The sequence below is a fragment of the Heterodontus francisci genome, chromosome 23 (assembly GCF_036365525.1).
Source record: "Heterodontus francisci isolate sHetFra1 chromosome 23, sHetFra1.hap1, whole genome shotgun sequence".
Taxonomy (NCBI): Eukaryota; Metazoa; Chordata; class Chondrichthyes; order Heterodontiformes; family Heterodontidae; genus Heterodontus; species Heterodontus francisci.
This window is the reverse complement of record NC_090393.1, coordinates 2,074,141-2,100,373: the sequence shown is the minus strand read 5'-3', so window position 1 is coordinate 2,100,373 and position 26,233 is coordinate 2,074,141. Positions and strand designations below refer to the sequence as shown.

Here is a 26,233-nt window from a genome sequence, read left to right as displayed (position 1 = left end):
AGGGCCAAATTAATTCTTTTACAACAGTCATCAATCACCCCTTTTGGAACTGCCGACGGGGAGGCGGTGACGTAATGGTATTGTCACTGGACTAGTAACCCAGAGACCCAGGGTATTGCTCTGGGGACATGGGTTCAAATCCCACCACAGCAGAAGGTGGCATTTGAATTCAATTAATAAATCAGGAATTTTTTTTAAAAAGCTAGTCTAATGATCTTCTAATGATGGCCATGAAACCATTGTTGATTTTGTAAAAACCCATCTGATTCACTAATGTCCTTTAGGGAAGGAAATCTGCTGTCTGTACCCAGTCTGACCTACATGTGACTCCAGACCCACAGCAATGTGGTTGACTCTTACATGCCCTCTGAAATGGCCTAGCAAGCCACTCAGTTGTAGCTAACTGCTAGCACAGTGGAGGTACGACAAAAGTTGGGCATGTGGGGGCAGCGATCTCTCTCCATTGTGGGTAAGAACCTGGTCATCAGGTGCGAGGCGCTCACGTTGTTGCTCTACGTGGCACAGGTCTGGCCCATACCCCACTCCTGCGCCGTGGCAGTCACCCGAGCCATTTTCCGCTTCGTCTGGGGATCTAAAATGGACCGGGTCCGGAGGGACACGATGTTCAAATCTCTGGACATGGGCGGGAAAAATGTACCCAACGTGGCCCTCATCCTGATGACCACCTTCGTGTGCGGCTGCATCAAGCTATGTGTAGATCCCCAGTACGCAAACTCCAAGTGTCACTACGTGCTGAGGTTCTATCTGTCCCCGGTGTTGCGAAGGATGGGCCTGGTCACATTGCCGCGGAACGCACCATGCAGTTGGGCGGCGCCGTACCACCTATCCTTCGTGGAGCAGTTTCTGCGGAAAAACACCTTTGACCACCGGTCCATCAGGCAGTGGTCTGCACGGAATGTCCTCAAGGCCCTATGGGAAAAGGAAACGGCGGATCCTGTCGGATGGTTCCCCGAGCAGACCGTCAAAGTCATTTGGCGGAATGCCTCATCACCAGAACTTTCAAACAAGCACCAAGACGTAGCTTGGCTGGTGGTGAGAAGGGCCCTCCCCGTCAGATCCTTCATGCACACCCGAAGTCTCGCCCCCTCCGCACAGTGCCCCCGCGTTGGCTGTGGTGGGGAAGAGACGGTCGCCCACCTCCTCCTGGAATGTGCCTTTGCAAAGCAGGTGTGGAAAGAGATGCAGTGGTTTTTGTCAAGGTTCATCCCAAGCAGCTCTGTAACACAGGAGTCTGTGCTCTACGGGCTGTTCCCAGGGACGCACACCGAGACAAACATCAACTGCTGCTGGAGGACTATCAATTCGGTGAAAGACGCCCTTTGGTCTGCCCGAAACTTGCTGGTCTTCCAGCGCAAAGAGTTGTCCACCGCCGAATGTTGCAGACTGGCACATTCCAAGGTCCAGGACTACGTGCTGAGGGACGCACTAAAGCTTGGGGCAGCCGCAGCAAAGGCTCAATGGGGAAAGACCACAGTGTAAGGTTCCCCCACCAAGCTGGACTGAGGGGCTGGATCCATGGGAAACCCCTCGAACTGTATCGTTAATATTCTGAATTGCTGTAAATGTAAAACTGTAATTGACATGACAATTGTGAAACGGAAGGGTTGGGAAGAAACTCATGACAGTATTGAAGGAAACTGATCTCCCTTGCAATGTTTGTATTTTTTGGTGCTGTTTGGAAACTGTCTGGCAATGTAATTTTTACAGATGTTTATGAATAAAGTATATTTTGGAAATAAAAAAAAAAAAACTGCTAGCACAGTGGGTGTACCTACCCCACGTGGACTACAGCGGTTCAAGAAGGCAGCTCACCACCACCTTCTCAAGGGCAATTAGGGATGGGCAATAAATGCTGGCCTGGCCAGGTACGCCCACATCCCATGAATGAATAAAACAAAAATTACTTTTCCAGTTAACAATATACTTGTAAGCTGGAAGGCAGTATTTCTTTTATTAAAATGAATATGTGTGGATGGCTGTTATTGTGCTGCAGTGGTGCAGTGTTGGTTGAGGAATATCAGGTGGCAGCCTGTAATCCGAGTCCCTGAGCTAATACAATTAGAACCCATTGTAACTAATAGATAAAGGGAAACCTGCAGATGTGCCCCTGCACCACTGGTGAATTAGAAAGGGTTTCTCTGCAATAGGCCCTCCTTATTTAGCTCATTAAGTAGCTCTAATCCAAGTTTGGTTTTATGGATTTTTGTTTTGCTGGTAATAATCCATCCAGTAAAGAGGAACTTTCTGGCAATCAAAGTGTGACGAAAGGCTAATGCAGCAGTTTGTTAGCATCTTGTTAGCCTCATTAGGAGTACAGTCTTCTTATAACAGTACATCACACAGCTGCCAATAGATTTAGGAAAACAATATTAAATGTCATTTAACGGAAAAATGTTTGAATTCTTAATTATCCATTTTGATAACACATGCATGAGTGCTGATTTAATCCATTTCAATTTCCACCAGGTTTGTTCAACCACCCGTCATTAGTTTCGAGGCCATCTTTGAACAAAGCACAGCAAATTCTCCCATTGTCTTTATCCTGAGTCCTGGCTCTGATCCAGCTTCTGACCTCACAAAGCTGGCTGAGCGGTCAGGTTTTGGAACAAGTAGACTTAAGTTCCTTGCAATGGGACAAGGGCAAGAAAAGGTATATAAACCATCTCTATTCAAGTATAATGGAGAAAACTCATTGAACCTTAACCGGGCAATTGATTGTTCCCACTGTATAATATTTAAAACCATTGAGATGGCCCAGTTACTTTGAGGTGCACCATCAAAACTGCCCCTCAACTTTGTTAGTGGAGCTGCAGCCAATATATGTTCATACAGCTGTCCCTGTTCTACTTCTTGGAGTACCAACACTGTGCTTTTGCCTACACACTACAGGCCGAGCTTATAGTGCCATATGTCCACATGCAGTGTGGCAATTCCCGAGATCTGGAACAAGTGGAAGCTTGAACAGAATGGGGGTGGGGTTAACACGTTTACATTGTGGTATATATCTCATGCACTATGAAACAGCTCCTTTATTTCCAACTTTTTCCCTTCCTGTCCTCAAGGTGCTGGTGTCTGTTAGGGATCAGTTCTACAAAGTTCCAGTAGCTTGCTTCAATATGCATTCTTTATGTGTGAACCTAGATCAGTTATTTTTGCCCAGAGAGAGGCTTTATCTGAACCATTCTCACCTGGCATGCACTTTCCGGCAGGTGATACTAGGTAGAGACCAGGAAGTAGGAAGCTTGGTCCACTGATTGGCTAAGGCCAGTGTGCCCCTAACCCACCAAGCCTGGGATAGGCACCACTGGGCTCCTGCCTGGGATAGGCACCAGTCTAGGCTCCAACCTGGGATAGGCACCAGTCTAGGCTCCAACCTGGGATAGGCACCAGTCTAGGCTCCAACCTGGGATAGGCACCAGTCTAGGCTCCTGCCTGTGATAGGCACCAGTCTAGGCTCCTGCCTGTGATAGGCACCAGTCTAGGCTCCTGCCTGGGATAGGCACCAGTCTAGGCTCCTGCCTGTGATAGGCACCAGTCTAGGCTCCTGCCTGTGATAGGCACCAGTCTAGGCTCCTGCCTGTGATAGGCACCAGTCTAGGCTCCTGCCTGGGATAGGCACCAGTCTAGGCTCCTGCCTGGGATAGCCACCAGTGTAGGCTCCAGCCTGGGATAGCCACCAGTCTCGGCTCCTGCCTGTGATAGGCACCAGTCTAGGCTCCTGCCTGTGATAGGCACCAGTCTAGGCTCCTGCCTGTGATAGGCACCAGTCTAGGCTCCTGCCTGGGATAGGCACCAGTCTAGGCTCCTGCCTGGGATAGGCACCAGTCTAGGCTCCTGCCTGGGATAGGCACCAGTCTAGGCTCCTGCCTGGGATAGGCACCAGTCTAGGCTCCTGCCTGGGATAGGAACCAGTCTAGGCTCCTGCCTGGGATATGCACCAGTCTGGGCTCCAGCCTGGGATAGCCACCAGTCTAGGCTCCAACCTGGGATAGGAACCAGTCTAGGCACCTGCCCGGGATAGGCACCAGTCTAGGCTCCAACCTGGGATAAGCACCAGTCTAGGCTCCTGCCTAGGATAGGCAGCAGTCTAGGCTCCTGCCTGGGATAGGCACCAGTCAAGGCTCCTGCCTGGGATAGGCACCAGTCTAGGCTCCTGCCTGGGATAGGAACCAGTCTAGGCTCCTGCCTGGGATAGGCACCAGTCTAGGCTCCTGCCTGGGATAGGAACCAGTCTAGGCTCCTGCCTGGGATAGGAACCAGTGTAGGCTCCAGCCTGGGATAGCCACCAGTCTAGGCTCCTGCCTGGGATAGGAACCAGTCTAGGTTCCAACCTAGGATAGGAACCAGTCTAGGCTCCTGCCTGGGATAGCCACCTGTGTAGGCTCCAGCCTGGGATAGCCACCAGTCTAGGCTCCAACCTGGGATATGCACCAGTCTGGGCTCCAGCCTGGGATAGCCACCAGTCTAGGCTCCAACCTGGGATAGGAACCAGTCTAGGCACCTGCCCGGGATAGGCACCAGTCTAGGCTCCAACCTGGGATAAGCACCAGTCTAGGCTCCTGCCTAGGATAGGCAGCAGTCTAGGCTCCTGCCTGGGATAGGCACCAGTCAAGGCTCCTGCCTGGGATAGGCAGCAGTCTAGGCTCCTGCCTGGGATAGGCACCAGTCTAGGCTCCAACCTGGGATAGGCAGCAGTCTCGGCTCATGCCTCGGATAAGCACCAGTCTTGGCTCCAACCTGGGATAGGCACCAGTCTAGGCTCCTGCCTTGGATAGGCACCAGTCTAGGCTCCTGCCTGGGATAGGAACCAGTCTAGGCTCCTGCCTGGGATAGGCACCAGTCTAAGCTCCAACCTGGGATAGGCACCAGTCTAGGCTCCTGCCTGGGATAGGCACCAGTCTAGGCTCCTGCCTGGGATAGGCACCAGTCTAGGCTCCTGCCTGGGATAGGCACCAGTCTAGGCTCCTGCCTGGGATAGGAACCAGTCTAGGCTCCTGCCTGGGATAGGAACCAGTCTAGGCTCCAGCCTGGGATAGCCACCAGTGTAGGCTCCAACCTGGGATATGCTCCAGTCTAGGCTCCTGCCTGGGATAGGCACCAGTCTAGGCTCCTGCCTGGGATAGGCACCAGTCTAGGCTCCTGCCTGGGATAGGCACCAGTCTAGGCTCCTGCCTGGGATAGGCACCAGTCTAGGCTCCTGCCTGGGATAGGCACCAGTCTAGGCTCCTGCCTGGGATAGGAACCAGTCTAGGCTCCTGCCTGGGATAGGAACCAGTCTAGGCTCCAACCTGGGATATGCTCCAGTCTGGGCTCCAACCTGGGATAAGCACCAGTCTAGGCTCCTGCCTAGGATAGGCAGCAGTCTAGGCTCCTGCCTGGGATAGGAACCAGTCTAGGCTCCTGCCTGGGATAGGAACCAGTCTAGGCTCCAGCCTAGGATAGGCACCAGTCTAGGCTCCAGCCTGGGATAGGAACCAGTCTAGGCTCCAGCCTAGGATAGGCACCAGTCTAGGTTCCAGCCTGGGATAGGAACCAGTCTAGGCTCCAGCCTAGGATAGGCACCAGTCTAGGTTCCAACCTAGGATAGGCACCAGTCTAGGTTCCAACCTAGGATAGGAACCAGTCTAGGCTCCTGCCTGGGATAGGCACCAGTCTAGGTTCCAACCTAGGATAGGAACCAGTCTAGGCTCCTGCCTGGGATAGGCAGCAGTCTCGGCTCCAGCCTAGGATAGGCACCAGTCTAGGTTCCAACCTAGGATAGGAACCAGTCTAGGCTCCTGCCTGGGATAGGCAGCAGTCTCGGCTCCAGCCTAGGATAGGCACCAGTCTAGGTTCCAACCTAGGATAGGCACCAGTCTAGGTTCCAACCTAGGATAGGAACCAGTCTAGGCTCCTGCCTGGGATAGGCACCAGTCTAGGTTCCAACCTAGGATAGGAACCAGTCTAGGCTCCTGCCTGGGATAGGCAGCAGTCTCGGCTCCAGCCTAGGATAGGCACCAGTCTAGGTTCCAACCTAGGATAGGCACCAGTCTAGGTTCCAACCTAGGATAGGAACCAGTCTGGGCTCCAACCTGGGATAAGCACCAGTCTAGGCTCCTGCCTAGGATAGGCAGCAGTCTAGGCTCATGCCTGGGATAGGCACCAGTCTAGGCTCCAACCTTGGATAGGCACCAGTCTAGGTTCCAACCTGGGATAGGAACCAGTCTAGGCTCCTGCCTGGGATAGGAACCAGTCTAGGCTCCTGCCTGGGATAGGAACCAGTCTAGGCTCCTGCCTGGGATAGGAACCAGTCTAGGCTCCTGCCTGGGATAGGAACCAGTCTAGGCTCCTGCCTGTGATAGGCACCAGTCTAGGTTCCAACCTAGGATAGGAACCAGTCTAGGCTCCTGCCTGGGATAGGAACCAGTCTAGGCTCCTGCCTGGGATAGGAACCAGTCTAGGCTCCTGCCTGGGATAGGAACCAGTCTAGGCTCCAGCCTGGGATAGGAACCAGTCTAGGCTCCAGCCTGGGATAGCCACCAGTGTAGGTTCCAACCTAGGATAGGAACCAGTCTAAGCTCCTGCCTGGGATAGGAACCAGTCTAGGCTCCAGCCTGGGATAGGCAGCAGTCTCGGCTCATGCCTCGGATAAGCACCAGTCTTGGCTCCAACCTGGGATAGGCACCAGTCTAGGCTCCTGCCTGGGATAGGAACCAGTCTAGGCTCCAGCCTGGGATAGCCACCAGTCTAGGCTCCAACCTGGGATATGCACCAGTCTGGGCTCCAACCTGGGATAAGCACCAGTCTAGGCTCCTGCCTAGGATAGGCAGCAGTCTAAGCTCCAACCTGGGATAGGCAGCAGTCTAAGCTCCAACCTGGGATAGGCAGCAGTCTCGGCTCATGCCTCGGATAAGCACCAGTCTAGGCTCCTGCCTTGGATAGGCACCAGTCTAGGCTCCTGCCTGGGATAGCCACCAGTGTAGGCTCCAGCCTGGGATAGCCACCAGTCTAGGCTCCAACCTGGGATATGCACCAGTCTGGGCTCCAGCCTGGGATAGCCACCAGTCTAGGCTCCAACCTGGGATAGGAACCAGTCTAGGCTCCAGCCTGGGATAGCCACCAGTGTAGGCTCCAGCCTGGGATAAGCACCAGTCTAGGCTCCAGCCTGGGATAGCCACCAGTCTAGGCTCCAACCTGGGATAAGCACCAGTCTAGGCTCCTGCCTAGGATAGGCAGCAGTCTAAGCTCCAACCTGGGATAGGCAGCAGTCTCGGCTCATGCCTTGGATAAGCACCAGTCTAGGCTCCTGCCTGGGATAGGCACCAGTCTAGGCTCCTGCCTGGGATAGGAACCAGTCTAGGCTCCAGCCTGGGATAGGCAGCAGTCTCGGCTCATGCCTCGGATAAGCACCAGTCTAGGCTCCTGCCTGGGATAGCCACCAGTGTAGGCTCCAGCCTGGGATAGCCACCAGTCTAGGCTCCTGCCTGGGATAGGAACCAGTCTAGGCTCCAGCCTGGGATATGCACCAGTCTGGGCTCCAGCCTGGGATAGCCACCAGTCTAGGCTCCAACCTGGGATAAGCACCAGTCTAGGCCCCTGCCTGGGATAGGAACCAGTCTAGGCTCCAACCTGGGATAAGCACCAGTCTAGGCCCCTGCCTGGGATAGGCACCAGTCTAGGCCCCTGCCTGGGATAGGAACCAGTCTAGGCACCTGTCCGGGATAGGCACCAGTCTAGGCCCCTGCCTGGGATAGGCACCAGTCTAGGCCCCTGCCTGGGATAGGCACCAGTCTAGGCCCCTGCCTGGGATAGGAACCAGTCTAGGCACCTGTCCGGGATAGGCACCAGTCTAGGCTCCTGCCTAGGATAGGCACCAGTCTAGGCTCCAGCCAGGGATAGCCACCAGTCTAGGCCCCTGCCTGGGATAGGCACCAGTCTAGACTCCTGCCTCGGATAGGCAGCAGTCTAGGCTCTAGCCTGGGAGAGGCACCAGTCTAGGCTCCAGCCTGGGATAGGCACCAGTCTAGGCTCCTGCCTGGGATGGGCACCAGTCTAGACTCCTGCCTGGGATAGACAGCAGTCTAGGCTCATGCCTGGGATAGGCACCAGTCTAGGCTCCTGCCTGGGATGGGCACCAGTCTAGACTCCTGCCTGGGATAGACACCAGTCTAGGCTCCAACCTAGGATAGGCACCAGTCTCCGCTCATGCCTGGGATAGGCAGCAGTCTAGGCCCCTGCCTGGGGTAGGCACCAGTCTAGGTTCCAACCTAAGATAGGCACCCTCCTGCCTGGGATAGACACCAGTCTAGGCTCCAACCTAGGATAGGCACCAGTCTCCGCTCATGCCTGGGATTGGCAGCAGTCTAGGCCCCTGCCTGGGGTAGGCACCAGTCTAGGTTCCAACCTAAGATAGGCACCAGTATAGACTCCTGCCTGGTTTAAGCACCAGTCTCGGCTCATGCCTGGGAGAGGCACCAGTCTAGACTCCTGCGTGTGATAGGCAGCAGTCTAGGCTCCCACCTGGGATAGGCAGCAGTCTAGGCTCCTGCCTGGGATAGGCACCAGTCTCGGCTCATGCCTGGGATAGGCAGCAGTCTAGGCTCATGCCTGGGATCGGCACCAGTCTAGGCTCCTGCCTGGGAGAGGTACCAGTCTAGGCTCTAACCTGGGATAGGCAGCAGTCTAGGCTCATGCCTGGGATCGGCACCAGTCTAGGCTCCTGCCTGGGATAGGCAGCAGTCTAGGCTCATGCCTGGGATCGGCACCAGTCTAGGCTCCTGCCTGGGATCGGCACCAGTCTAGGCTCCTGCCTGGGAGAGGTACCAGTCTAGGCTCTAACCTGGGATAGGCACCAGTCTAGGCTCCAGCCTGGGATAGCCACCAGTGTAGGTTCCAACCTAGGATAGGAACCAGTCTAGGCTCCTGCCTGAGATAGGAACCAGTCTAGGCTCCTGCCTGGGATAGGAACCAGTCTAGGCTCCAGCCTGGGATAGGCAGCAGTCTCGGCTCATGCCTCGGATAAGCACCAGTCTTGGCTCCAACCTGGGATAGGCACCAGTCTAGGCTCCTGCCTGGGATAGGAACCAGTCTAGGCTCCAGCCTGGGATAGCCACCAGTCTAGGCTCCAACCTGGGATATGCACCAGTCTGGGCTCCAACCTGGGATAAGCACCAGTCTAGGCTCCTGCCTAGGATAGGCAGCAGTCTAAGCTCCAACCTGGGATAGGCAGCAGTCTAAGCTCCAACCTGGGATAGGCAGCAGTCTCGGCTCATGCCTCGGATAAGCACCAGTCTAGGCTCCTGCCTTGGATAGGCACCAGTCTAGGCTCCTGCCTGGGATAGCCACCAGTGTAGGCTCCAGCCTGGGATAGCCACCAGTCTAGGCTCCAACCTGGGATATGCACCAGTCTGGGCTCCAGCCTGGGATAGCCACCAGTCTAGGCTCCAACCTGGGATAGGAACCAGTCTAGGCTCCAGCCTGGGATAGCCACCAGTGTAGGCTCCAGCCTGGGATAAGCACCAGTCTAGGCTCCAGCCTGGGATAGCCACCAGTCTAGGCTCCAACCTGGGATAAGCACCAGTCTAGGCTCCTGCCTAGGATAGGCAGCAGTCTAAGCTCCAACCTGGGATAGGCAGCAGTCTCGGCTCATGCCTTGGATAAGCACCAGTCTAGGCTCCTGCCTGGGATAGGCACCAGTCTAGGCTCCTGCCTGGGATAGGAACCAGTCTAGGCTCCAGCCTGGGATAGGCAGCAGTCTCGGCTCATGCCTCGGATAAGCACCAGTCTAGGCTCCTGCCTGGGATAGCCACCAGTGTAGGCTCCAGCCTGGGATAGCCACCAGTCTAGGCTCCTGCCTGGGATAGGAACCAGTCTAGGCTCCAGCCTGGGATATGCACCAGTCTGGGCTCCAGCCTGGGATAGCCACCAGTCTAGGCTCCAACCTGGGATAAGCACCAGTCTAGGCCCCTGCCTGGGATAGGAACCAGTCTAGGCACCTGTCCGGGATAGGCACCAGTCTAGGCTCCAACCTGGGATAAGCACCAGTCTAGGCCCCTGCCTGGGATAGGCACCAGTCTAGGCCCCTGCCTGGGATAGGCACCAGTCTAGGCTCCAGCCTGGGATAGGCACCAGTCTAGACTCCTGCCTCGGATAGGCAGCAGTCTAGGCTCTAGCCTGGGAGAGGCACCAGTCTAGGCTCCAGCCTGGGATAGGCACCAGTCTAGGCTCCTGCCTGGGATGGGCACCAGTCTAGACTCCTGCCTGGGATAGACAGCAGTCTAGGCTCATGCCTGGGATAGGCAGCAGTCTAGGCCCCTGCCTGGGATAGACACCAGTCTAGGCTCCAACCTAGGATAGGCACCAGTCTCCGCTCATGCCTGGGATAGGCAGCAGTCTAGGCCCCTGCCTGGGGTAGGCACCAGTCTAGGTTCCAACCTAAGATAGGCACCCTCCTGCCTGGGATAGACACCAGTCTAGGCTCCAACCTAGGATAGGCACCAGTCTCCGCTCATGCCTGGGATTGGCAGCAGTCTAGGCCCCTGCCTGGGGTAGGCACCAGTCTAGGTTCCAACCTAAGATAGGCACCAGTATAGACTCCTGCCTGGTTTAAGCACCAGTCTCGGCTCATGCCTGGGAGAGGCACCAGTCTAGACTCCTGCGTGTGATAGGCAGCAGTCTAGGCTCCCACCTGGGATAGGCAGCAGTCTAGGCTCCTGCCTAGGGTAGGCACCAGTCTAGGTTTCAACCTAGGATAGGCAGCAGTCTAGGCTCATGCCTGGGATCGGCACCAGTCTAGGCTCCTGCCTGGGAGAGGTACCAGTCTAGGCTCATGCCTGGGATCGGCACCAGTCTAGGCTCCTGCCTGGGATCGGCACCAGTCTAGGCTCCTGCCTGGGATAGGCAGCAGTCTAGGCTCATGCCTGGGATCGGCACCAGTCTAGGCTCCTGCCTGGGATAGGCAGCAGTCTAGGCTCATGCCTGGGATCGGCACCAGTCTAGGCTCCTGCCTGGGATCGGCACCAGTCTAGGCTCATGCCTGGGATCGGCACCAGTCTAGGCTCCTGCCTGGGATCGGCACCAGTCTAGGCTCCTGCCTGGGATAGGCAGCAGTCTAGGCTCATGCCTGGGATCGGCACCAGTCTAGGCTCCTGCCTGGGATCGGCACCAGTCTAGGCTCCTGCCTGGGATAGGCACCAGTCTCGGCTCATGCCTGGAATCTTGGTCTGTTTGACTCAATACTTCAACGAAGCCTAGACATCACTACGATATTGGCACATGAATGTTTAATATGTTTATATGACATTCTTCCATCGTATATTTTAACCCATTTAAAATAAACTCGGTAAAGCCTGCATTGTAATAGCAGATAGAAGAATAACAAATAATGTGGTAAATGCTTTTTCACTAGTATCACTCAGTAATTTCTACTCACAGCCCCATAGTGCCATTCTAGTGTTCCCTGATGAAATGAAGCCACAGGTGTAATACATGATGTATTTGTGTCAACAAGATGCATTGACTCAAGAAAGATACTTATGTTATTGCAGCTTACAGTATTACTTCATTGCAGAAATAAGCTCTGCATTCCAGTAACACTGATGGGCTGTAGTGTGACTTTGATCACACTGTGCAAATATGTGAGGTTTTCCTTTCCTCTCTGTTTGCTAGGTAGCGCTGCAGATGCTGGAGACGGCTGCAGCCCGTGGACAGTGGCTTATGTTGCAGAACTGTCACCTTCTTGTAAAATGGCTGAAAGAACTGGAGAAGGCGCTGGATATGAGGCACAAGCCCCATCCTGACTTCCGCTTGTGGCTCACCACTGATCCTATCCAAGACTTCCCAATTGGAATACTTCAGAACTCACTTAAGGTACATTCAGAAATCTTAGCACTCCAATATTAGGCAAATAATAATGGTAAAGTTTAAATAATATATTTAGAGTGCTAGTATTTCTCCTCCTCTGTTGTAGGTTATATCTAAAGCTGGCCATGGGCTCTTGCAGCTTCCAGTGCCTAGCCCAAATGCCTATTGCTTCAATTATCAGTCTCGACACGGGTCGAGTTTCCACTGGTTTGTGCCAGTACTTTCAACACAATCTGGGTGGAATGGGCTAAAAGATCAGGGAATTTTGAACGTGAGTTAAGCTCAAAACCACTCAGACTTATATTTTCTGTATCAGTTAGATTGGTTCAAGATTTAGTTTACCTGGATCAGGCGCCGCCCATAAAACTGTCCGTACCCTCGGTTGGAAATGGCGAGATTCTGCTTAGTGCACTAGTTTGGGAGGGTCTTCAAGTTGTGCTCATTTTCTTGGGCACACAGGCACAACCAGGCACATTTCAACATTTTTTTTTATATCAAAAATAATAAATAATTAATTTACTAAGAAACTTCCTAATGTTCACCAATGAAACTACTAAAGGTTTCAGCATCCTTTTTAAGTCATTTTCAGTGATTTTTAACTGGTTGTGCACAGGTGGAGGACGGCAGACGCTGATTAAAAATGCTAAATTTTGGTGGTAAACCCATTTTCAGCTGAATTAATAAAACTGCATCAGCTTACCACCCTTAGGAGGGGAGAGGACAGGGGAGCGCAGAGCTGAGCTTCATTCAGTTTTCACTGCCCCCGTTAACAAATCCAACCACACCCACCCAGGTGGGATTGTGTTTACCTCTACAATACCACACATGACTCTCCAACAACCAAAAACAATAACTCATATTTATATAGCACCTTTGACATATTAAAACATCCCAAAGAGCTTCACAGGAGCTAGCATCAAGCGAAGGATGAGGCAGATGCTTTATTGACAAGACTGAAGCCACATTGTTCAGATCCCACACTGTAGTCACATCCTGTTGCTCACTTAAATTGAACCCAACACTGACTGGAACTTTAAACACCATATCATCTCTGTTACAAAGTCCACCTAATCCCTTCCTTATAATGTAACTAGCCTTAACTCACCCCCACTGTCACTGAAACCTTCAACCATGCCCCTGTTTCGCCTTCAGTCTTGACTCTCAACTCTGGAGTACTGTCTCACATATCCGATTTGCAAACTCTCCTCACTTTCAAAAGCCTCACAAAGCCTGGCTCTTCAACCATGTATCTGGTCAACTGCCTTATCTCTATTTCTGACTCTTATGTTACTTAATCTTAAATTATCAGGGCAAGAAATAATCTCTTGCTAGCGTCACTAACATTCTGAGGTTAAAATATTAAAAAGTAACTGGATTGAGACTGCCCAGATTCTCCTCACATAGGACCTTTGCAGACACAAGAAACTTTTGGTTTTACTGGTTAAGATTATGAGTTCAACTCATCAACATACGGCCCCTTGGTGACATCATCTGAAAACATATCAGGTTCCCTGACAACACCCAGCTCTACTTCACCGCCACCACCTCTCTCGACCCCTCCACTGCCTCTGATTTGCCATGCTGATTGTCCGACATAGAGTATTGGATGAGCAGAAATTTTCTCCAAATAAATATTGGGAAGACCGAAGCCATTGTCTTCATTCCTGCCATAAAATCTATTCCCTTGCCATCGGCTCCATCCCTCTTCTAGGCAACTTTCTGAGATTGAAGCAGTCTGTTTGCAATCTTGCCATCTTATTTGATCGCAAGATGAGCTTCCAACCACATACCATCTCCATCACCAAGACTGCCTACTTCCACCTTCATCGCCCATCTCTGCCTCTGCCTCAGCTGCTGAAATCCTCATTCATGCCTTTGTTACCTATAGTTTCGACTGTTTCAGTGCACTCCTAGCTCGACTCTCACATCCTACCCTCTGTAAACTTGTGCTTATCTAAAACTCCGCTGCCTGTGTCCTAAGGTGCACTAAGTCCCATTCACCCATCACCCTCGTACTCACTGACCTGCATTGGCTCCCGACCCAGCAATGTCTCAATTTTAAACTTCTTATCCTTGTTTTAAAGTCCCTCATGACCTCACCCCTCCCTATTTCTGTAATCTCCTCCAGTCTAGAATCCTCTGAGATTTCTGCGCTCCTCCAATTCTGGCCTCTTGTACATCCCTGATTTTAATCACTCCACCATTGGCGGCCGTGCCTTCAGCTGCCTGGGCCCAAACTTCTGGAATTCTCGACCTAAACCTCCCGTCTGACCTTCTGTCTTTCCTCCTATGAGGCATTCCTTAAAATCGATCTCATCAACCAAGCTTTTGGTCAGTTAGTAGCTCCTTAGTTAGTAGCTGGATGTTGAATTTTGTTTGATAACTTTCTTGTTAAGCATCCTGGGAAGCTTTACTATGTAAATGCAAGTTTTTGTTGTTAGCTGAAGAAGCATTTTTGAGATCCTTATGACTCAACCTCCATGTTACTCATTTATAAGCTTTGTTTTGCTGATTATTATTAGTGCGCTGCTCAGAAGATCAGAAATTTGATCACAAAATGTTATTCAAAACTGCCCTCTGACCAGTAACAATATATGGTCACTGCAGGTCGTTACAGAACCACCCAATGGTCTGAAGCTGAACATGAGAGCTACTTACTTCAAGATTAGTCATGAAGCCTTGCTCGCGTGCCCCCACACTGCCTACAAGTCACTTGTCTATGTGCTGGCGTTCTTCCATGCTGTTGTCCAGGAGCGAAGAAAATATGGCAAGATCGGATGGAATGTGTCATATGATTTCAATGAATCTGATTTCCTGGTAAAGTGACTTCTGGATTTAACTTTCCTGCCATGTATCCTTTTAGTTTGTATATATTTTAGCTATTGATGTGAAAAGAATTTCACTGGTTCATTGAATATCAAAATTTGAAATAATTCTGTTTGTGAGTCGGAGGCCCCAACAGACTGACCATGGCACTGCAAGCTAAATGCTGTGTTGTTCTATTCTATCTATTGTTCTAGATAGAAGGCAGGAGGGGAACATAGTTTAACCTCAGTGATGGGAAAGCTTTTAAAAATGATAATTCGGAAGAAAATTAATAGTCAGTTGGACAAATGTGGATTAATTAAGGAAAAGCAGCACGGATTTGTTAAAGGCAAATTGTGTTTAACTGAACTGCTTCAGTTTTTTGGCGAGGTGACCGAGAGGGTTGATGAGGTGTACATGGACTTCCAAAAGGCATTTGATAAAGTGCCACAAAACAGGCTTGTCAGCAAAGTTAAAGCCCATGGAATAAAAGGGACAGTAGTAACATGGATATGAAGTTGGCCGAGTGACAGGAAACAGAGCAGTGGTGAGCGGTTGTGTTTCAGATTGGAGGAAGGTCTACAGTGGGGTTCCCAAGGGGTAATTGTTAGGACCTCTGCTTCTCTTGATCTATATTAATGACCTAGACTTGGGTTTACAGGGCACAATTTCAAAACTTGGGAGTGACACAAAACTTGGAAGTATTGTGAATTGTGAGGAGATAGTGATAAACTTCAAGAGAACATAGACAGGCTGGTGAAATGGGATGATAAGTGGCAGATAAAATTTCATGCAGTGAAGTGTGAAATGATTCATTTTGGTAGGAGGAATGAGGAGAGGCAATATAAACTAAAGGGTACAATTCTAAAGGGGGTGCAGGAGCAGAGAGACCTGGGGTTATATGTGCATAAATCATTGAAGGTGGCAGGATAGGTTGAGAAAGCAGTTACTAAAGCATATGGGGTATAGAGTACAAAAGCAGGAAGATTATGATGAACCTGTTTGGAACACTGGTTCGGCCACAGCTGGAGTATTGTGACCAGTTCTGGGCGACACACTTTTGGAAGGGTGTGAAGGCATTAAAAAGATTCATAAGAATGGTTCCAGGAATGAGGAACTTCAGTTATGTGGATGGATTGGAGAAGCTGGGGCAGTTCTCCTTGGAGTAGAGAAGATTAAGAGGACAGTTGATAGAGATGTTCAAAGTCATAATGGGTCTGGACAGAGTAGATGGGGAGGAACTGTTCCCTTTGGTGGAAGGTTCGAGAATCAGAGGACACCGATTTAAAGTGACTGGCAAAAGAAGCAATGGCAACATGAAGAAAAACGTATTTGTGCAACGAGTGGTTAAGATCTGGAATGCACTACCTGAGAGTGTGGTGGAGGCAGATTCAATAGAGGCCTTCAAATGAGAACTGGAAAATTATCTGAAGAGAAAAAATTTGCAAGGCTACAGGGAAAAGGAGGGGAGGTGGGAATAGGTGAATTGCTCTTGCAGAGAGCCGGCACAGACATGATGGGCTGAATGGCCTCCTTCTGTGCTGAAACCATTCTATGATTTTATAATTACAGATTTCTGTCTTAAGCTAGCTATGAGGAGGTCCACAATTTGCTCCACCCATTAGGAAGCTCACAACCTCTTGATAGCATGGATAAGAATAAGAACTTGGTGTGTGGGGAAATGGGGAGGAAAGTCCCTGTTTTTAAGATGCTCACGTCCAGTGTTGCAGTTTCAGTTCGCTGTGTTGCCATGCTACAGCAGCATATAAATTACATTAATTATGCTCTGACTGGAAGTAGACTCAGTGCTGTGGAAACACTGGAGTTTAATGGCAGTTTATGCAACATTAAAAAAAACTAATGGAATTCATATACCACATAAGATAAAAATATAAAAGCCAAGAGGTAATGATGAGATTAAATAAAACTGTAACTCATTTAGAACACTGTGCGCAATATTGGGCTTGGCACTAGGAAGGGTATTGAGGTTTTAAGTAAGTTACAATGCAGATTCAATGGAATGCTGCCTGGTATGAGGAAATATGAATATGACGAAAGACTGAAAAAATGTGGTCCTTTTTTTTGTGAGAACAATGCAGATTATGGGTCAATATGATCGAAGTGTTTAAAATTCTAAAAGAAAGGGACAGGGGACTTATAAGCAAACTGATGCCTGTAGTTGAAGGTTCAAGAACAAAGGGCCGTAGATAGAAGATTAAAGGTAAGAGATTTAGAAACAGAGAGCAGGAGAAACCTTCTCATACAAAGAATTGTGACGAATTCACATCCAAGGTTAGTGATTGCGGCAGAAACTATATCATTCAAGATTAGATTTCGATAGCTGGATGAAAGTAAAAGGGTTGAAGGAACAGAAGTAATAACTATGATTCGATGTATTTCCCATGTGGCGGGTACCCACACAACTTAGCCAGTTTCTTTGTCGAAACCTACGAGCATACGAATCAGGAGCAGGAATAGGCCACTCGGCCCCTCGAGCCTGCTCCACCATTCAATAAAATCATGGCTGATCTGATTGTAACTTCAACTCCACATTCCCGCCTACTCCCGATAACCATTCACCCGCTTGCTTATCAAGAATCTATCTACCTCTGCCTTAAAAATATTCAAAGACTCTGCTTCCACCATCTTTTGAGGAAGAGAATTCCAAAGACTCACGACCCTCTGAGAGAAAAAATTTCTCCTCATCTCTGTCTTAAATGGGCGACCCCTTATTTTAAACAGTGACCCCTAGTTCTAGATTCTTCCACAAGAGAAAACATCCTTTCCACATCCACCCCGTCAAGACCCCCCCCTGAATCTTATATGTTTCAATCAAGTTGCCTCTTACTGTTCTAAACTCCAGTGGATACAAGCTTAGCCTGTCCAATCTTTCCTCATAAGACAGCCCACCCATTCCAGGTATTAGTCTAGTAAACCTTCTCTGAACTGCTTCCAAAGCATTTACATCCTTCCTTAAATAAGGAGACCAGTACTGTACGCAGTACTCCAGATGTGGTCTCACTAATGCCCTGTATAACTGAAAACTTCTATATGATTCTTTATGTAATCATTGTATTCAGAAACCTTAATCACTGAAATTGAGTATTTCTGAAGTTTATTTAATAAGAAACCTAACACAAAAGTCAGCAAACCTATGCTGAAATTTGTAGCAAAGTAATCTGGGTGAATATAGAAGTGTTTGTTGTCGCTGGGTGAATATAGAATTTTTTTCATATTTGTTCACGGATGTGAGCGTTGCTGGCAAAGATTGCCCATTCCTAATGGTGGTGGTGAGCTGCCTTCTTGAACACCCACTGAGGGAGTGCTGCACTGTCAGAGGGTCAGTACTGAGGGAGCACTACACTGTTGGAGGGTCAGTACTGAGAGTGCTGTACTGTTGGAGGGTCAGTACTGAAGGAGTGCTGCACTGTCGTAGGGTCAGTACTGAGGGAGTGCTGCACTGTCGTAGGGTCAGTACTGAGGGAGTGCTGCACTGTCGTAGGGTCAGTACTGAGGGAGTGCTGCACTGTCGTAGGGTCAGTACTGAGGGAGTGCTGCACTGTCGGAAGGTCAGTATTGAGAGTGCTGCACTGTCAGAGGGTCAGTACTGAGAGTGCTGCACTGTCGGAGGGTCAGTACTGAAGGAGTGCTGTACTGTCGTAGGGTCAGTACTGAGAGTGCTGCACTGTCGGAGGGTCAGTACTGAAGGAGTGCTGTACTGTCGGAGGGTCAGTACTGAAGGAGTGCTGTACTGTCGTAGGGTCAGTACTGAGAGTGCTGCACTGTCGGAAGGTCAGTACTGAGGTGCTGCACTGTCGTAGGGTCAGTACTGAGGGACTGCTGCCTGGTTCTAGAGTCTCCAGCCAGGGGAAACATCCTCCCCGCATCTACCCAGTCAAACACTTTAGAAATTTTATATGTTTCAATGAGTTCACCTCTCATTCTTCTAAACTCAAGTGAATATGGGCCTAATTTACTCAATCTGTCGGTGCTTCTGTTTTTCACGAGAAGCTAAACTGAGTGCCCGTCTGTAGAGGCCTGCTTTAGGTTGGGAAAAAGAACCTGACCTGGACCCGCCCGAACCACAGTGGATTCGAGCCCAACCCAATCCGAACCTGCCACTACTCGACCCGACCCGAGCCCGTCCCAACCATCCCTTTACTTACCTTCCTGACACCGAACCTGTAAGAAGCTGCAGCGCATGTGCAATGACGTCATAGTGACGTCACTCGCTCACTGCGCAGACTCCGTTTCATCCCGGACTCCCAGCTCAGGTAAGTTTTTTAATTTCAATACTTACCAGCAGAGCACTTCCCGTGTGTGTCCGGCCTGACCCAACCCGACTCGACTTGGACTTGGCCCGACCCGACCCGAGCACGAAAGCTGGCCCCGGAAGTTTGGCCCGACCTGACTCGAACCCGACACATGTCGGGTCCCGTCGGTTTCGGGTCGGGTCGCAGGCCTCTACCCATCTGCCCCTTCGGTCTCGTGGTACTATATGAAGAAGAGATGGGCAATCTTCCGGGTATCCTTGGCCAATTTTTATCCCTCAACCAACGTCACTAAAAACAGATAATCTGGTTATTTATCACATTGCTGTTTGTGGGAGCTTACTGTGTCTAATTTGGCTGCTGCATTTGCTACATTACATCAGTGACCACACTTCAAAAGTACTTCATTAGTTGTAAAGCCTTTTAGGATATCATGAGGTCATGAAAGGCGCTATTTAAATGCAAAACCTTTCTTTACGACAAATCTGTAATTTGTCACTGCAGCTTCATGAAGTTGTAAAAACAGGGAAAATGGTTTGACAAAATGACGTAAATCACAGTAATAAGTATCATTTTGTCACACCTGCTTCCGCCATAATGCAAATTAATCAGATTTTTCTGCCTATTTCCAACCTGACATATTTGCCAGACAATGCTTTTTTTCACAAAGGCACAAACACGGAAGCTCATCAGTCTGTTTGTTCCTGTACCTTAGGTCTGTATGGAGATCCTGAACACTTACCTGACAAAGGCTTATGAACAGAATGACACCAGAATTCCCTGGGGCAGTCTGAAGTATTTAATTGGAGAGGTACAGTGTTTCTTGTCATACCCTTAGTTATGTAGAATAGTAATCTACAACCGACAATATAGTTTGTTAATTATTTCTGAAAGATTTTAATATGTTTTACTTGGAACTAACTATAAACACATTTCTTTCTATGACACAAAAGTCTGATCGCATATTCCAGTGCCATACTGAGGTAATGCTGCACTGTTGGAGGTACTGTCTTTTGGATGAGACCTTAAACTGAGGTCCTCCTGTCTGCCCTCTCAGGTGGATGTAAAAGATCCCATGGCACTATTTCAGAGTTCTCCCCGGTGTCCTGTCCAATATTTATCCCTCAACCAACATCACGAAAACAGATTATCTTGCCATTTTCACATTGCTGTTTGTGGGAGCTTGCTGTGTGCAAATTGGCTGCTTCAACAGTGACTACACTTCAAAAGTATTTCATTGATTCAAGCATTTTGGGACATCCTGAGGTCGAGGAGATGCTATATAAGTGTGGGATCTTTTACGAAACATTCTGGCTGGGAATTTCCTTGCCGAGGTGGGGTTTACCAATCAGCCAGGGTAACTTTGGTTTAAGATTGGCTGAAATGATGGTTAGATGTGCAAATAAGCTTTTACTGCCAAAATTCCTGGAATCTAAGAGCAAGGGGCAGTCGGTGCCTTCATCTCCACAGAAGCACAAACTACAGCTCTGGTGGCCGTCAGGGAGAGAATCATAAAAAATTACAGCACAGAAGGAGGCCGTTTGGCCTGTTGTGTCTTCACTGGCTGTAAAAGAGCTATCGAGTCTAATCCCACCTTCCAGTCTAATCCCATCTTCTAGCTATTGGTCCATAGCCCTGTAGGTTAGAGCACCTCAAGTGCATATCCAAGTCCTTTATGAATGTTATGAGGGTTTGTGCCTCATCCACCCTTTCAGGCAGTGAGTTCCAAATCCCCACCACCCTCTGGGTGAAAATATTTCTCCTCAACTCACTCCCCTCTAATCCTTCCACCATTTACTTTATATCTGTGCCCCCTGGTTATTGACCACGGTGCTAACAGAAATAGATCCTTCCTATCCACTCTATCTAGGCCACCCATAACTTTATACACCTCAATTAAATCTCCCCTCAGCCTCCTCTGTTCCAAAGAAAACAACCCCAGCCTATCCAATCTTTTCTCATAGCTAAAATCCTCCAGTCCTGGCAACATCCTCATAAACCTCTCTGTATCATGTCTAGTGCAATGATCACATCCCACCTGTAATGTGGACCTGAACTGTGCACAGTACTCTAGCTGCTGTCTAACTATTGTTTTATACAGTTCTAGCATAGTCTCCCTGCTCTTATACTCTATGCCTTGGCTAATAAAGAAAATTATTCCCTATTCCACCTTAACCACATTAATCTATCTGTCCTGTGACCTTCAGAGATCTGTGGACATGCACTCCAGCTCCTTCTGTTCTTCTTTACTTCTTAGCAGCTGACCATTTATTGTGTATTCCATTGCCTTATTTGCCCTCCCAAAATGCACGACCTCGCAGTTCTCTGGATTGAATTGCATTTGTCACTTCCCACCTGGCCAGTCCATTGATCTCTGCCTGCAGTCTACAGCCTTCTTCCTTGTTAATAACCATACGACCAATTTTTGTATCATCTACAAACTTTTTACCAATGCCCCTACATTTAAGTCTAAATTTTTTTTTTAGAACATTACAGCGCAGTACAGGCCCTTCGGCCCTCAATGTTGCGCCGACCTGTGAAACCATCTGACCGACACTATTCCATTTTCATCCATATGTCTATCCAATGACCACTTAAATGCCCTTAAAGTTGGCGAGTCTACTACTGTTGCAGGCAGGGCGTTCCACGCCCCTACTACTCTCTGAGTAAAGAAACTACCTCTAACAACTGTCCTATATCTATCACCCCTCAACTTAAAGCTATGTCCCCTCGTGTTTGCCATCACCATCCAAGGAAAAAGACTCTCACTATCCACCCTATCTAACCCTCTGATTATCTTATATGTCTCTATTAAGTCACCTCTCCTCCTCCTTCTCTCCAACGAAAACAACCTCAAGTCCCTCAGCCTTTCCTCGTAAGACCTTCCCTCCATACCAGGCAACATCCTAGTAAATCTCCTCTGCACCCTTTCCAGAGCTTCCACATCCTTCCTATAATGCGGTGACCAGAACTGCACGCAATACTCCAGGTGCGGTCTCACCAGAGTTTTGTACAGCTGCATCATGACCTCGTGGCTCCGAAACTCGATCCCCCTACTAATAAAAGCTAACACACCATATGCCTTCTTAACAGCCCTATTAACCTGGGTAGCAACTTTCAGGGATTTTATATACCTGGACACCAAGATCTCTCTGTTCATCTACACTACCAAGAATCTTCCCATTAGCCCAGTACTCTGCATTCCTGTTACTCCTTCCAAAGTGAATCACCTCACACTTTTCCGCATTAAACTCCATTTGCCATCTCTCAGCCCAGCTCTGCAGCCTATCTATGTCCCTCTGTACCCTACAACATCCTTCGGCACTATCCACAACTCCACCGACCTTCGTGTCATCCGCATATTTACTAACCCACCCTTCTCCACCCTCATCCAGGTCATTTATAAAAATGACAAACAGCAGTGGCCCCAAAATAGATCCTTGCGGTACACCACTAGTAACTAAACTCCAGGATGAACATTTGCCATCAACCACCACTTCTTTCAGCTAGCCAATTTCTGATCCAAAGCTCTAAATCACCTTCAACCCCATACTTCCGTATTTACTGCAATAGCCTACTGTGGGGAACCTTATCAAACGCCTTACTGAAATCCATATACACCACATCCACTGCTTTACCCTCATCCACCTGTTTGGTCACCTTCTCGAAAAACTCAATAAGGTTTGTGAGGCACGACCTACCCTTCACAAAACTGTGCTGACTATCGCAAATGAACTTAATCTTTTCAAGATGATTATAAATCCTATCTCTTATAACCTTTTCCAACATTTTACCCACAACCGAAGTAAGGCTCACAGGTCTATAATTACCAGGGCTGTCTCTACTCCCCTTCTTGAACAAGGGGACAACATTTGCTATCCTCCAGTCTTCCAGCACTATTCCTGTCGACAATGACGACATAAAGATCAAGGACAAAGGCTCTGCAATCTCCTCCCTGGCTTCCCAGAGAATCCTAGGATAAATCCCATCTGGCCCAGGGGACTTATCTATTTTCACCCTTTCCAAAATTGCTAACACCTCCTCCTTGTGAACCTCAATCCCATCTAGCCTAGTAGTCTGTATCTCAGTATTCTCCTCGACAACATTTTCTTTCTCTACTGTAAATACTGACGAAAAATATTCATTTGACGCTTCCCCTATCTCCTCTGATTCCACACACAACTTCCCACTACTATCCTTGATTGGCCCTAATCTAGCTCTAGTCATTCTTTTATTCCTGATATACCTATAGAAAGCCTTAGGGTTTTCCTTGATCCTATCCGCCAATGACTTCTCGTGTCCTCTCCTTGCTCTTAGCTCTCCCTTTAGATCCTTCCTGGCTAGCTTGTAACTCTCAAGCGCCCTAACTGAGCCTTCACGTCTCATCCTAACATAAGCCGCCTTCTTCCTCTTGACAAGCGCTTCAACTTCTTTAGTAAACCACGGCTCCCTCGCTCGACAACTTCCTCCCTGCCTGACAGGTACATACTTATCAAGGACACGCAGTAGCTGCTCCTTGAATAAGCTCCACATTTCGATTGTGCCCATCCCCTGCAGTTTCCTTCCCCATCCTATGCATCCTAAATCTTGCCTAATAGCATCATAATTTCCTTGATATTCATTGATATATACCAAGAAAAGTAAGGGACTCAGTACTGGGCATTGCAGAACCCCACTGGAATCAGCTTTCCACTCACAAAAATGCCTGGTGACCATTTCCCTTTGCTTCCTGTCACTGAGCCAGTTTTGGATCCAGCTTGCCACTTTCCCTTGGATCCCATGGGCCTTTACTCTTCGGATCAGTCGGCCATGTGGTACCTTGTCAAAAGCTTTTCTAAAATCCATGAAGATGGCATCAAATGCACTACCCTCATTGACCCTCCTTGTTACCTCCTCAAAAAATGTAATCAAGTTAGTGTGACACAACCCTCCCTTAGCAAATCCATGCTGACTGTCCTTGATTAATATGTGCCAATCCAAATACTATTAATACTGTCTCTCAGAATTTTTTCCAATAATTTTCCCTCCATCGAGATTAGGCTGGCTGGCCTGTAATTAGACAGTCCATTCCTTTCTACCTTTTTAAACAATGGTACAATGTTAGCAGTCTTCCGGCACCAGGCCTGCAGCCAAAGAGCTTTGGCAAATGATGGTCAGAGCCTCTATTATTTACCCTCCCCCCCCCCCCCCCCCCCCAACCACCCTTGCTTCTCCTAACAGCCTGGGATACATTTCATCTTAGCTTGGCGATTTTCAAAGATGCTAAATACCTTAATATTTCCTCTCTCACTATGTTTAGCTCATCCAATATTTCACACTCCTCCTCCGTAACTACAATGTCTGCATTGTTCCCCCTCTTTTGTGAAGACAGTTGCGCGTATTCATTAAGAACCATGCCCACATCCTCCACTACCACACACAGGTTAACTTTTGATCTCTAATTGGCCTTAATATTTCCTTAGTTATCCTCTTGTTCTTTGTGTTTATAAGCATCTTTGGTTTGCCTTGATTTTTGTTACGGACAGGTAGAAAGGGGTGTGGGTGGTTCCCACTGTTCACCTCCTAACTGATTACAATCGTGTTTTGTTAAAGATTGTGTGTTAACCCCTGAATGTCTTTCAGGTCAAATAAGCAGTCAAATGACAGGTTTTCTCAAAGGTTAAAGGAAAAAGATAACTATTTTTGCACAATTCCTGAAATGGTCACAACCTCACCCACACACACATTCAGTCACACACACATACACAAGAATAGATAGAGAGAAAAAGGGTCAGTAGTTTAAAGTCCAAAGTGAGGTAAGTTTTCGTGGTTTACAGTCAACCTGTTGAATCTTCTTTTTTTATATAATTACAGCACAGGAACAGTCCCTTCGGCCCTCCAAGCCTGCGCCGATCCAGATCCTCTATCTAAACATGTCGCCTATTTTCTAAGGGTCTGTATCTCTTTGCTTCCTGCCCATTCATGTATCTGTCTAGATACATCTTAAAAGACGCTATCGTACCCGCGTCTACCACCTCCGCTGGCAACGCGTTCCAGGCACCCACCACCCTCTGCGAAAAGAACTTTCCACGCATATCCCCCTTAAACTTTTCCCCTCTCACTTTGAACTCGTGACCCCTAGTAATTGAATCCCCCACTCTGGGAAAAAGCTACTTGCTATCCACCCTGTCTATACCTCTCATGATTTTGTACACCTCAATCAGGTCCCCCCTCAACCTCCGTCTTTCTAATGAAAATAATCCTAATCTGCTCAACCTCTCTTCATAGCTAGCGCCCTCCATACCAGGCAACATCCTGGTGAACCTCCTCTGCACCCTCTCCAAAGCGTCCACATCCTTTTGGTAATGTGGCGACCAGAACAGCACGCAGTATTCCAAATGTGGCCGAACCAAAGTCTAATACAACTGTAACATGACCTGCCAACCCTTGTACTCAATACCCCGTCCGATGAAGGAAAGCATGCCGTATGCCTTCTTGACCACTCTATTGACCTGCGTTGCCACCTTCAGGGAACAATGGACCTGAACACCCAAATCTCTCTGTACATCAATTTTCCCCAGGACTTTTCCATTTACTGTATAGTTCACTCTTGAATTGGATCTTCCAAAATGCATCACCTCGCATTTGCCCTGATTGAACTCCATCTGCCATTTCTCTGCCCAACTCTCCAATCTATCTATATTCTGCTGTATTCTCTGACTGTCCCCTTCACTATCTGCTACTCCACCAATCTTAGTGTCGTCTGCAAATTTGCTAATCAGACCACCTATACTTTCCTCCAAATCATTTATGTATATCACAAACAACAGTGGTCCCAGCACAGATCACTGTGGAACACCACTGGTCACACGTCTCCATTTTGAGAAACTCCCTTCCACTACTACTCTCTGTCCCCTGTTGCCCAGCCAGTTCTTTATCCATCTAGCTAGTACACCCTGGACCCCATGCGATTTCACTTTCTCCACCAGCCTACCATGGGGAATCTTATCAAACGCCTTACTGAAGTCCATGTATATGACATCTACAGCCCTTCCCTCATCAATCAACTTTGTCACTTGCTCAAAGAATTCTATTAAGTTGGTAAGACATGACCTTCCCTGCACAAAACCATGTTGCCTATCACTGATAAGCCCATTTTCTTCCAAATCGGAATAGATCCTGTCCCTCAGTATCTTCTCCAGCAGCTTCCCTACCACTGATGTCAGGCTCACCGGTCTATAATTACCTGGATTTTCCCTGCTACCCTTCTTAAACAAGGGGACAACATTAACAATTCTCCAGTCCTCCGGGACCTC

General features: G+C 48.8%; 1 protein-coding gene across 9 annotated transcripts in view; it reads left to right on the top strand.

The window, feature by feature from the left end:
* Window positions 1–26,233, top strand: part of dnah10 (dynein axonemal heavy chain 10) — a 323,633-nt gene that overhangs the window by 271,887 nt on the left and 25,513 nt on the right. For 8 of the 9 annotated variants that reach the window (XM_068054492.1, XM_068054489.1, XM_068054490.1 and 5 more), the window contains 4 exons: window positions 2,488–2,671; window positions 11,668–11,868; window positions 14,470–14,679; window positions 19,654–19,749. In XM_068054492.1, coding sequence (XP_067910593.1) covers window positions 2,488–2,671; window positions 11,668–11,868; window positions 14,470–14,679; window positions 19,654–19,749 — 691 coding nt within the window. Of the gene's footprint in view, window positions 1–2,487; window positions 2,672–11,667; window positions 11,869–14,469; window positions 14,680–19,653; window positions 19,750–26,233 lie in introns of those variants that run through there. The other variant, XM_068054496.1, reaches the window with a different exon arrangement.